Raw genomic sequence first — 13,024 nt, forward strand, 5'->3', positions numbered from 1 at the left:
GATGTCCCCGATGGCCTTCATAGCATCTCAGTAATTCCTGTTGCTGACCTCACTTTATGCATATGTGTTTTTCATCTGCAAAACTGGTGTGCCTGGCCCCCTTTTCCTCTCTCTGCTTTTCTTGCAAGAAGCTGTTGATTGCAGGGCTAGCTCACAAGCTTCTTCCCTCCCTCTCTGCCTTTGCTTCTAGGTTTGTTATGTATCAGCTGCAATGGCTTCTGGAAGTTTTGCAGCATCCTATTTCTCACTCCTTGCCCTTTTTCTCCCAATGCCTCATACCTCAAGAATGAGCTATTTGTAATTTTTCAGGAAATCTGCCTTACAAAGGCTTTGGCTGCTCCAGGAATCTGGGAAGCTCTTGGAGACAGCTCAAGCAGGAACTGTAACCTCTGATTCCCTTCTCCTTCGCATGCTGCAAGGCACAGGGGGATCCTCACCTTGCACCACTTCCCCATACCCCTCCACTCCATCTCATCCCATGTGCAACTCCCACAGCTTGCAGAGAGGAGTGTGTGGCTCCTGCTGGGCTGCCTTGCTGGCTCCAAAACCTGAGCAGAGCTTTTCCTCAGTGGGGGCTGGACCCCCATATCCTGCCCCTCACTGAGGGGAGCCTGGCACTGAAATCTGTTGAGAGGGGAGCCCAGAAGCTGCTCAGGCTGTCACAGGGAGCTGGGAGCACTGTGGACTCACATCCTGCTGCTCCAACAACCCCCAGCTCAGTGTGAGAGCTGTGCAGATAGCACAGAAAAGCTCCCACCTCCTGTGAGCAAACGCCACCCCCGTGCCTGGGAGGGATGGGCATCGTGGGGACCGCCAGCGTGTGAACCTCCTGCCTCTCCTCAGTGGGACACTGCTGAGCAGAGCTGGAGGGACACACACACAGCCAGCCAGCCCTCCAGCCTCACACACATTGCTGCATCTCACACCACAGCTCTCGATGAAAGCTGCAGGAAAAGGCCTGGCAAACACAGTTTTCCTCAGCCTGTAATACTCCCATGCCTGAGTCTTACTAGATTCGTACAGTAAACCCAAGAGAGTGTCTGGGGCTGCTGCATGTAATTAAAAGAGTGATAATTGTATCAGGTGTAATCTGCCCTCCCTCCATGCAGCCCTGTACAGATAAGCAGGGAATGGCTACATCGCTCTGAGCAAGGGACGCTGCCACGTCAAGGAGTGAAAAGGCTGCAAGTCCCCCCTGCACTTGTCAGATAAATCTGCTGCAGCTTCTTATCAGCACCAGCACAGGGTCCCTGAGCCAGTCTGTGTGTTCTGGGGAGCACCGAGGTGCTGTGGAAGATAAAAATCAGCAACCCATAATTAACACCACCAGCAGAGCCTCGTTCACTCACCAGCGCAAACACCTTCCCCTGCCGTGAGCCACACCAGCAGGTTTCTGCCGTCGGCAGGGACCCTGTGCACACCTCAGCTGCTGCCACCCACGAGATTTTGGGCATCAGAGGCCATATTTAGTAAGCCCCACTGTCACCATGGCAACCGGTTTCACTTAAACATAGGGATGCAGAGGCGCGGATGCTCCGACCCTCGCTCGCACGGCAGGGGGTGATGGCAGCGCCAGCTCCCACCCGGACCCTGCTGCTGCCCCCCGGGCAAGGCGGTGCCCACAGAGTCTGGCCTCTCTGAGTGTTTCTGCTGGATGTTCAAGTGAATTGCCTGTCATGAAAAAAGGAAAAAGAGAAAGGAATTACAGCTTTTTTTTTTCCCAGGAGGTGCAATTCAGTTCAGGGAAGGTTCCATAAAGATCCCCGTGAAGGATGTAACTTGCAAGCCTTTGTTGTTCTGAGCTACACTCTGAAACAAAGAGTTTCAGAGAAGAGAGCAGCTCCAGGAGAAGGCTGTGGAAGACATCAGGCAGCCACCAGCAGGGATGGTGGAGCTTTTGAGGAGGACAAGGTCTTCACCAAAGGCCTGGAAGTCTGGGTGCTCAGCAGGAATTGTTAAGATGGAAAAGAGCTCTAAGATCATTGAGTCCAACTGCGAATCCTGCAGCACCGTGTTCACCCCTAAACCACATCCCTAAGTGCCACATCCACGTGGCTTTTGAACCCTTCCAGGGACGGTGATTTCCAAGGCATTGCATCCCTCAGTTCCCAGCAGCCTCTATGGATGTGATCCACTGATGGAGCAGCAGCCTGCCTGTAACCAGGCAAGCCCATCCTACAACAGACATCACAAAGTACCCAAGCCAATCACAAGACCTCAGGGTTTTATTCCAGTGATGTACAAATGCTCACACAAGCATGACTTAATTTAATTTTCAGTGCTCAGCAGAATGCATTTTTTGTTGCATCTCAGCTGTGTTGCAGAGATAAATGATGCATTTAGTCTTTTGACAATTTTGCTAAAGCTTCATTCCCAGCTGATCTCTTCCAAATGATGTAAATTTCAGGGATTTTTATCCTTAATTAATCTTTGTTATAAAAAGAAAAATAGGAGTTTTGGAAGAAATGCATTTTCTGCTATTAAAATCATTTTTTCTCTCTTTCCTCTCTTAGTTCCTTCCATTCCCTGAGCCTTGGCCTTTCACTGCCCTTGCAAATAGGCAATCCCTGAGACCTCTGTAGTACATTTGATACTTCAGGAGACTGGAAATATGTCAGAGCCAGGAAATAATGACAGTTATTCCATTAGATACAAAGATATTCTTCCACAGGCCTCACTAAAAAAGCATTACACCGTTAATAATATTACCCAAAACTCCCTTCCAGCTCTAAGTAGCCCAGATATCCCTTTGTCCTGCTGCTCTGCACTGTATCCCTCTCTTCTCCTGGGAAAACTTTGGCAAAGTTTGCTGAACTGCACAGAACACTTTTGCCATAACACATGTGCTCTCTTCATCCTGATGTGAATCCCAGGGACTGACCAGGCAGTCCCTGAGCTCCCACAGGCTCAGGTTTTCTGCAAACACCTGCAGTGTGCTCTGAGCAGGTGAGCTCCTGACGTGGCTGCTGGCTCTGGCTCCTCTGCAGCCCATCCTCACCCTATGGGCTCATCTCTGGCCTCCTGCTTCATCTGAAGGAACTGCAGTTAAGTGCAGGCAAGGCTGCCAGGCCAGCAATAGCAGGAAAAGTAACAATGATGTTACCCACATATGTTACACTTTTCAGCTCCAAAGTGCTGTTTTCTGGGCTGTGCTCTGATTCCTGAGAAATTCTGCCTTAGAAAGCTGCAGTTAAACTCCCAGTCCCCATGGACCCAGTGCTGTGGGGATGGGCTGCAGGTGCTCTTGGGGCTGGTGCAATTGGCACACAGGCTGAGAGGCTTTAAGCCATCACTGGGTCATGTCTGTTCTTCAGCTTTCCCAGAGAGGGACTAGAAAATCCCTCAGATTTCCTAGGAGAGGGCAGCAAGGAAACCCAGAGGAAGGGCCAGATTACACATGGGGACACAGCAAGGGGGGGGGAAAGGCAGACATGGCAATACCCCACTTTAACATCTTGTCTCTTGATAACTGTGTGATACTGAGACAATCTAAATGCTGAAAAAAAGATCATATTCTCTCTCCAAAACACCCGTGCTAGCTAACATACATATATACACACACACACACATCTAGTATGTAACTTCTTGGAGGCAGAGCCTGTGCTGACGCTACCTTCACACTCCTGATGAAGCTGTGAGGAGCTAGGAGTAATTCTGATACGCTACATACAAAGGTGAACTTGGGTTAAAAAAACAATAAAAAAAGCACAATCCACAGGAAGTGGAGAAAGTAAAGTATTTCTATAGATAGTTTTACTTAAATCTTCCTGCTCTCAGACTGGCATGGGAGCAAAGATGCCAAAGAGCAGCCCAGCAAGAAATTCTAGGCAGTGCAGAGCAACTGTACATTCTGTAACTAGTGCATGAATATCTTTATTTCACTGGCTAGCTATACCTTAATAGAATAATCACTATAGATCATAGAATCATAGAGTGGCCTGGGTTGGAAGGGAACTCAGTAGTTCCAATGCCCCCTGCCATGGTGGGGTAGGTTGGAATTAGATGGCAGGAAATGTCACAGCACATATTCTCAGCTGTTAGAGAAGACCACCCCAGAGGTGCTCGTTCACAAGGATGAACCCCTTGAGTTCCAGACAAGCCACATGATGGCTCTAGTGGTTTTAACAGAAAACATGTCATTTAGGAGCTGCCAGCCGAGCCACAGTGGGAACTGTGGCTGGGAAGCTGGGTGAATCAGGACCACAAGTCCTGACACATTGTTCCCCTCATTCCCCACTGGGAAGCTGCAGACAACATCCCCAGGGAGCCTGGGCTAGGGCACGCCTGCTTTTACACCCCTTTGGGTGTAAAGCTCTTGGTCCCCACAGAAGCAATTTGCTCTGACTTGGTGGGCTGGATGGCATCTCCTGGTGCAGGCTCTGCCAGGAGTTGCTTCCATGGCAATGAGCTCTCCCTGAGGCCCTGGCAGCAGGAGCAGCAGGAGCAGCAGCAGGAGCAGCAGCGGGGCTTTCGGGGACGGGAATCCCTGCACCCCCCCAAAGCCTGCGTGAGTCATGGAGCTGTGAGAGATGGAAGGTTATTTCTGGATGTAACTTTCTGGACTAAGGGAAACACTGCGGTGTCAGCACCCAGCTGTGCTTTTAGGAGGTGCGTTGTTTGGCAAGTCTTGCACATCTATTTCCATATGCAGGCACACGCATGAATCACTCCTTACAAGAAAAAGCTGCAGGGGTGAAAGGGCCAAGACAAACTTTGCTGGGAGTGAAGGCAAAACCATTATTTTTTTTCTCCACTATAAATAAAATAGCCACACAGAGGCAGAAGAGGCCAGAAGTCCCCTTTCTCCTCTTACCCAGAGCTGATCCCTCTGCGTGTTTTCCCCAGCAGCTCCTCAGCAAGGACCAGTACTATCACCTATTGATGCCAACCTACTTCTGCAGCAACATCAGCACTTTTCACACTGTGCCTATAGCTCACTGCCAATATTATTTCCCCATCTGCTAAGAGAAAAATTATCATCTTCTTCCCCTGTCCAGTCACTCTTTCCCCACAAATAGTGTTTTCCTAACACCACCTATTCTTAAGGCACAAAAAGCTTGAGCCCAGCATGCAGGCAGCATCAGTGCCCCAGAGGATCTGGGAAAAGGAACCAGGGAGAAAATGGTGGCTGTGAAAAAGCAAAAGAACAAGGGAGAGAAAAGAAAAAGGGGAAGGAAATAAGGAACAGGAAGATAAACATGTGGAAGAACTTCCCTCTAGCAGCAATCCCTGCTAGGAAATCCTGATGCCCCTCAGTAATCCTAGTCTCCCTAGGAAAGTAGAAACCTAGGAAAAGTCTCACCTAGGAAAGTGGACAGAGGCAGATGCAAAAAAGGAAGCATGAAACAAACTTACAATGCCACGAGCATTTTTTGCTTGGCTAAATTTTCATCTCCTACATCTGAGGAACCTTTTCGGTATCTCTAACTTCCTCTCCAACATTGACAGTTGTGATCTTCCCTCCATCTGGCTCCTTTCTGCTTCAGATTTCATGTACGTGTTCCTAACATTCATCATTTGTGTCTGTTTGCCCCACAGCACTGCAGCAGACAGCCCCTCACACACATTGTGGTCAGTAGCTCCTTCAAGATTTAAATCCTTGCACAGGATTATGCTCAGACCAATCAGCCTGTGGTTCCTCCTGATTTATATAAATTTCTGTACTTATATATTCTCCAAGGATATTTTCACAACACACCAGCCATTCCGAGAGCTGTTAAAGAACATTGCTAATTTGACGAGGAAGCAAATGTGGTATTTTTTATTGTGACTAGGAAAGAAACTTTTGCAATTTCCTGGAATAAGTGCTGTCAACTCTTAACTTGCTTCTGTCTTGACTCCTGCAGTCCTTGTTTCCATACCCTAAATCTCATTCTTGGCTTTCCTTCCACAGTCCTTTAGCCAATACTTTAGAACTCTCCTTTATCCTCATTGCATCATTTCCCACTAATTTAAGCTTGCTTTTTCTAGTCAAGTGTCTGGAAAAGTTTTCTGCTGCTTTTCAACCACGATCAGCAAAGATAACTTAGTTGAACTCAGGCTGGTTTTCATTGTATTCCTAGACTTTACCAGTCATGTCCAACTTACTTGGCTAACAGATCATTTTTCCATTTCTTGCTAGCTTTTTATTTTTCTCTGACGTGGTTAGTTGCAATCCCTACCTTACAAGGCTAGTTGAGATTTAAGGTCTTCATAATTCCTGCCTTCTTATCCTGCAGTGAGCACAGGCTTTAGCCAGTCATCCCAGCTGACTTCATGGCAACTCCCTTGTACAAGGTCCAAACTCCTTAGTAATACCATCCTTGCACTAAGGCTGAACTGATTCAACTCTTCAGCATGTAATAAATGTATCACTCTATTCCACAATCTGTTCTTCTTCCTCTGCCAGGGCTCTGAATCCCAGCTCGTTCCATATCACAAGTCTGCCCTCCAAAACTTTACTTCCCATGCCATTGCCTGCTTTCCTTTTCTACACAACTGCCTTCAGGTCAGCACCTGAACTCCACTATAATTCTTAATTGCACATCTTGTCTAAGGTGAATTTTACCAGCCTAGTTCCTGTCATGGCCTTCTCAGAGCCCTGGGAGCTTGGTACGGCTTCCTTACCTCGTCATCTCAGACTCGTGGTGCAGCACTGCTACCACTGTCTCTTCTTCTGCCTACCTTGAAAAGAGAATGAAATAAATAACCCAATCTCTCCTCCCAGTTCCTCTACTCATTCCTTACCTATCTCTGGCACTCTGGTCCATGGCTGCAGGGCCTTCTCAGTCCATCAGCTCTGAAGCTTTATTTAAGCTCAGCCAGAATGTCAGACCCATATTCTCTTCAGAGTGCTGTTTCTCCTCAGAGAAATGCAGTCTGAGTACAAAGTTTATTAAATATGTACTGAAAACAATGAACAACCAAGTGACAGATAAACAAATCACCTCTTCCTCAGGCAACCTTCTCAGAAGGTTACTTCTCCCTCCCCAGGGAGGCACAAGATCTCTCATTTATGTGATGTCTGGATAACGTGCAGATCTGCACCACGATAATGACTTTAAACACATCACATGCTTCAGGGCTTCAGCCACTTGCTTGCCGAATGCAGGAAGGGACTATTTCCCTCTGTAAAAATTTGGTGAGATTTTTTTCATGACTACTTCACCTTCTGAAGGATCAGCAGTCGGTGTGGACAAAGCACAGGAGTGGACAAAGAGTGAAGAAGGTCCTCCCTCTTGCAATTGATACTTATCTGGATAATCTGGCAATCAAATTTATTACCAAAACTGGCAAAAAACTACTAATCCAGTCTTTCACTGTACTCTCAGTCTGGCAAGGCATTAATTTTCTCTTACCTTCTTGGATCTGTACCTTAGTATATCTCAGCTCTGCACTTGCAATGTCCCTCTGCTTCTTCCACTTACTGAGGTATGGCTCTCATCTCTTCAACTTAAAATGCCAGAAATGTCTTCACTTGTCTTAAATTAGAGGCATATATTGTGGAAATTTAATGGCACATACAGGCAACCAGGTCGAGTCTTTCCCCCCTCACTCTGCATTGGTGAGACACAGCTGGAGAGCCGTATCCAGGTCTGGGCTCCCCAGAGCAAGACATGGACTGAATGGAGTGAGTTCTACAAAGGACACGAAGGTGATTAAGAGACTGGAAGACCTGAAGAGATGGAGAGAGCTGGGACTGCTCAGCCTGGCGAAAAGGTGTATAAGCACTTGATGGGGGGAGTAAAATGAAAGAACCAAGCTCTTCTTGGTGAGGCCTGGCAACAGGACAAAAGCCATTGGACACAAACTGAAATACAGCAAATTTTTAAATGTAAGAAGCCTTCTGTACTCTAAGAGCTCTCAAGCACTGGCACAGCTTGCCCAGAGAGGTTGCAGAGTCTTCATCCTTGAAGACCTGACTGTACACGGCCCCAGTAAACCTGCTCCAGCTGATCCTGTGTGAGCTGATCTCAGCAGTGCCTGCTGGCCTCAGTGACTCTCAATGCTGTAACATACCAGAGGTTATGATCTATGCCAGTCTCCTCCGGCATAGAACACTGGGAAATCAGCCCAGGTCACAGTGTTCAACTGCTCATTCAAAGCAAAGGAGATTATTAAATAGCCAAATGTTGAGAGCAATGGGCTTGCTCAATCACAGCATGGTCATCGGCATCAACTGCCTCAGGAATGCAAAAGCTAAAATGTGAAACAACCACTTCTTGCTCAAGTCCTGCTGCTCTAAGAATTGCCTAACTGGGTGTCCAGACCCAAACTTCCAGCAGACAACCATGCCAGGCTTTGCCCAAAAGGGAAAGGGGGCCATGGGGAATCCCAGAGCATCTAGTGATGGCCCCAAGTGGGGCTGCACAAAGGAGCAGACACTGTCATGTCTGTCATCATGCCTGCAGGCTTCCCACTGGGGGCTAAATCAGTCCTTTAGCACAATCTTTGCCAAGTTACTTTACCTAAAACAAGCTTCTGACAGGGATGACAGAGCCAAGGCAGCCCTTGCCTTTGCAATCATTGGCAGAATACTGCAGAATACTGCCCAGAGCACACAGCTATCTGCCAGCCCGATGAAACCTGGTGTCACATGTCAAAATGAAATCGCTCTTGAGTTATTTTAAAAAAATATATAAAAAAAAAATCAGGGCCTCACAAAACTTTTGATTTTTATAAAGTTTAGAAGGCCTAATACTGCCATGTCAGCTCAGCAAGACACAAAACCACAGCCCCTATCTCTACCTCCATCAGCTCATCTCTTTTTACTGCCAGGAAAGTGCCTACAAGCCTGAACATTTGAAAATGTAAATGTAGATATATTTTTTCCAAAATCATTGAAGACCAAGCAAGCTCATCCTTTTGCATGGCCAAAATGGCCACTTTTAAGGGGATCAAACATCATTCTAAAAGCAACTAAGAAAGCAAACTGAAAACTATTTTTCAAATGGTTGTTTTGGTGCTTGTAGTTGTTTAACATTTGGAATAGCTGATTCCCACATCTCTCTCTTAGTCAAAGAAGTGGGAAGACGCATCAATCTGACTAATCTGAGCAACAATATCTTGAAAAAAGAAGGGAAACTGATTTCTAAGGACTAAAATTGTAAATTCAGCTTGCGCCCAGAAAATGCCCCCAAATTTTCATTCTTTTACACTCTGAATGCCACTTCACTAAAAACTTAAGCTAGGAAGGAGAGAGGTCAGGACTCCGCTAGAGACTTCAGAAGAGGAAAATGCTGAAAGAGTTCTGACCTGTGCCCAACAGTTGGCAACACTGGCACAAGCTTATATCTACAGTTATATCTACGGCAGTTTGGGAGGAAAATCCAGAAAAAATTTGAATGTTGTCTTCTGCAAAAAATATACACTAAGAGCTAATGCACTTCATGCTTAATAGCTGTTGAAAAGCAAAATTATGATTGTGCATAAAATATAAGACACTGTATCAAACACTACCTCCCACAGCAAGATTCAGGCGGTTAAAGAATACAGTAAATCTCTCAAGTAGGCACCAATGATGGTTTTGGCATTAAGGTGGGGTATTCAGTAAGAAGGAAGAAATCTGCACTGGGAGACACAGTCCAGTGCATGACACGTCACTGATGAGGCCACAGAATCCAAAACTCAGCCTTCAGTGGCAGCAGGGTTTTTCTTCAAGTTCATCCACAGTTTCTTCTGCATTAGGAAAAAAGAAGGAAAGCTGGAAGAGATTGGATGCCGTGAAACAAGACAAGTTTTGGAAATTGGTTTTGGTCCTTCCAGGAACATTTGAGTATAGCTTAGACTATCCTTTGGAGCCATCCAGAAACTGCCCCTCAGTAGGACAGCAGGGCTTGCTTCAGGAAGGAGCCAGGCCATCCTACCTGGATACATAGGACAATGCTGTTTTGCACACTCCAGACACTTTTCATTCTTCTGAGATGCAAAAAGTTCCAAAATCTCTTTTGTGACCAGACACTTCGTACATTCCCTAGTGGATCACTCATCCTGGGCTGACTTGCTTATCTAAGAAACTCGTCACCAACTACAACAGACATTTCCAGCCCCACTGCTGATTTGGGTTAAATCTACCAACGGAGAGCCTAAGCAGAGTCACTGCTGAGCAGAACCCCCCTTCTGTACGGTCGGACTGGCTGGTGGAACTGCCAGGGCCCGAGTGAAATGCAGGCAGACAGCAGACTGTGCTGCCCAGCAGCGCTGCCGCGTGCGGCACAGGGCGTCTCCAGAGCAGGACTTACCTCAGGTAACCCGCGCTGCTCAGCGAGCACGCAGGGCTCAGCAGGAAAGCCAAGTGGTCACGCAAAGTGTCACCATCCCCTTCTGCACACAGCGTGCCCCTGAACCAGAGGGACAAACAGCTCCACGCGGCAGATGAACACACAGACTCTATGCGTCTGTGCTGCACCTCTACACAATCTGAAATGAGAAGTTACATCTGAAATAGCCTCAGATATTATGAAACCTCATTATTTTTGCCACCTGTCATATTTTGTCAAAATTAGCAAGAGCTAAAGTGGGAAAAACATATTGGAAAGCAGGCACTGAGCCTATATTTAATAATGGTACCTGAAAGGAGGGCTAAGGCAATACCCACATCACTGCACCATTTGGCATCATCTGTCAGCTGTTCGCAGGATGATGGACTTGGGAAGGATGCTGAGCACAGTTAGGGAGAAAATGAGAAGGCAGAGCTTTGACAATTCTTCTCTGACTAAAAGAGAGAGCATTTGAAATAAAATTGTAATCATTGTAAACGATACTCGTTGACCTTTTCAAACACTCCAGATAAGGGGAAAACACACAGAAGGCTTTTTTTCTTGCGCACTCGACTCGTGGGTTACATCCTACTCATTTTAGTGAAAACCCAACGTTCTAACCAGACCTCGGGGGAAGTCTGCAGGACTGAAGAACTGACAGAAGTCAGTAGCCTAGAACAGCTGGGTAACACATGGGTTTACTTCTCTTTGTAAAGAACTGACCTTGAATCTTGAAACAAGTCACTCAGCTCTTACACCAGCGGTCCTCTCCTGTCCGCAGCAAAAGAGAGCAAGAAGCACACGCCTGTGGTGCCTGCACTCTTCTGCCACTGAGACAGAAGAGTGTCTGCCACTGAGACAGCAAGAAAGGGCAGGATGCTTAAGTTCATGCACATTTTTATTGAGTAGTAATATAAAATGCTTCTTTCATTGTTACAAGTGCATGCTTTGATTGCCAACATTTCGAAGTCAAATTACAAAGGCAAGGCTGTAGGCTGTAGTGAATTACTTGGGCACTTATACAATTGTTAAAAAATATCAATGGACTGTTTGTTTTGTTTCCTTTTCTTTTTTAGAATGAACCAGTTGAAACCCGTAACTGATATACAAAGGGAAAAAAGTGAAAAAATTACACATTTTGTGGCACATGACAAAACAGAACAAAATGACTAAACCATTATGACATTAACAGTTATCATGCATTTAGAATTTCACATGTAACTACAAACTTATTTAAATTTCACAAGGTTTGCTAAACATGCTACCCATCTATATGTGCACTGACAAGCTTATGTTAAAAACTTTAAGAATACTCTCCCCCCTTAGATTTTTCAAAGCTTTTTTTGATTACAAAATTTCAAAGGCATTAAGCATTTTCTTTTTAGAGAATATAAAGTACGCCAGTATACATACATTTCCAGTATAAGTCAGACCACTAAGCGCATTACAGTCCCATACAGGCCTATACAGCCATTTTTTCTTAAAAAACATGCATAGGCAGATTTTTACAGAATATAGATGCTTTTCACTGCACTTAATATGGTGTCTTGTTCACTATACTTAAAAATGCACCACTCATAAATATTTAAATTTAGCAAGCCACAACCAAGACTTGTTTTACCAAAAAAACCCCAGAAAACCTCCCAAACCAAACCCCCCTAAATATAAACAGCAAAAAAAGATAAATGTAATTATTCCAGTTTTTTTTTTTAACAAAGAAAAAGATAATTGCTGCCAAATTAGTAAGGTAAGTGTTATATTTAAAGAAGGGCATTGAAGCACACTAAAGAAACCTGAGGTAAGCATAATCTGTACAAAATTAAACTGTCGCTCTCGCTCGCTCTCTCTCACTCTCTCTCTCTCTCTTTTTTTTTGGCATTTTAAACAAATTTCCAACTTTTTTTTTTCTTTTTTTCTCTATATTTTTAAAGAGTGCCTAATTTATTTCATAGCCATTGTCTGACAAGAGTAGCAAAACATTATCAATAAATAGTCCTTATTTAGTTTGTACATTTTGTTAAAAATGTTTCGATGTTGTAGATGTCGAGTGCTGCAACTGTAAACGTACAATAGTTAGTAAGAAATTAAACAAAGTTTTCATGTCCAGTAACATAATAAAAGGCCTTTCAGTAACATAGCTAGACGTTCCCAATGTAGTAGGAAAACATGTTCATTCCCCTAACTTTGCAATATATACCAGCATGAGCTTTCATTTTTCTACAAGCATTTAAAGGCATATCCAAAGGAGGTGTGTCTCCCCCACCCGCCCTCCCACCAAATTAAAGTTGACGATCTCTTTGTTGATGATTTTTGTAAACTGAATCCAACACCTGGCCCCCAGAGCAAATAAGCTATTATCAGAGGCAAGAACATCCCAGTGCTGACGTGCAGCAACCCCATCGCGCCCTGCAGCTCAACCCCCCTCCCGGACAGTGGTCACTGGATATTGCTGCTATTACTGCCGTTGCTGTCCGTGCCATTAGTCTCTGTGGAGATTGCCTTGTTGATGGAGTTAAGGTTGGCATCGGATGGCACGTCTCTGCGCGGAGGCATTCGCTCATTAATTCGATCTAAGCCTTTGGCCTCTTCGAAGCTAGTGATCTTATGCTGGGGTGAAAATCCTTTGATAGCTAAATAAAGGATTATTGAAAAATAAAATTAGCAAGTTAAAACTCTCAGTAGCTTTTCCCCCAATTTAGCAACAAGTGCGGGAGTCCTTCTTTGAGAAGGCAGAAACGAGAAGATCTGACACCACCACCAACTCCTGACCACACTCAGAAAGAGCT

General features: G+C 45.3%; 1 protein-coding gene across 1 annotated transcript in view; it reads right to left on the minus strand.

Moving 5' to 3' along the window:
• Positions 1 to 11,118: 11,118 nt before the first annotated feature.
• Positions 11,119 to 13,024, minus strand: part of PPP3CA (protein phosphatase 3 catalytic subunit alpha) — a 170,031-nt gene continuing 168,125 nt past the window's right edge. The window contains exon 13 of the mRNA XM_059844181.1: positions 11,119 to 12,868. Within this exon, the coding sequence (XP_059700164.1) occupies positions 12,675 to 12,868 (194 nt within the window). The 3' untranslated portion in view covers positions 11,119 to 12,674. The remainder of the gene's footprint in view (positions 12,869 to 13,024) is intronic.

The sequence above is a fragment of the Haemorhous mexicanus genome, chromosome 4 (assembly GCF_027477595.1).
Source record: "Haemorhous mexicanus isolate bHaeMex1 chromosome 4, bHaeMex1.pri, whole genome shotgun sequence".
Lineage (NCBI taxonomy): Eukaryota > Metazoa > Chordata > Aves > Passeriformes > Fringillidae > Haemorhous > Haemorhous mexicanus.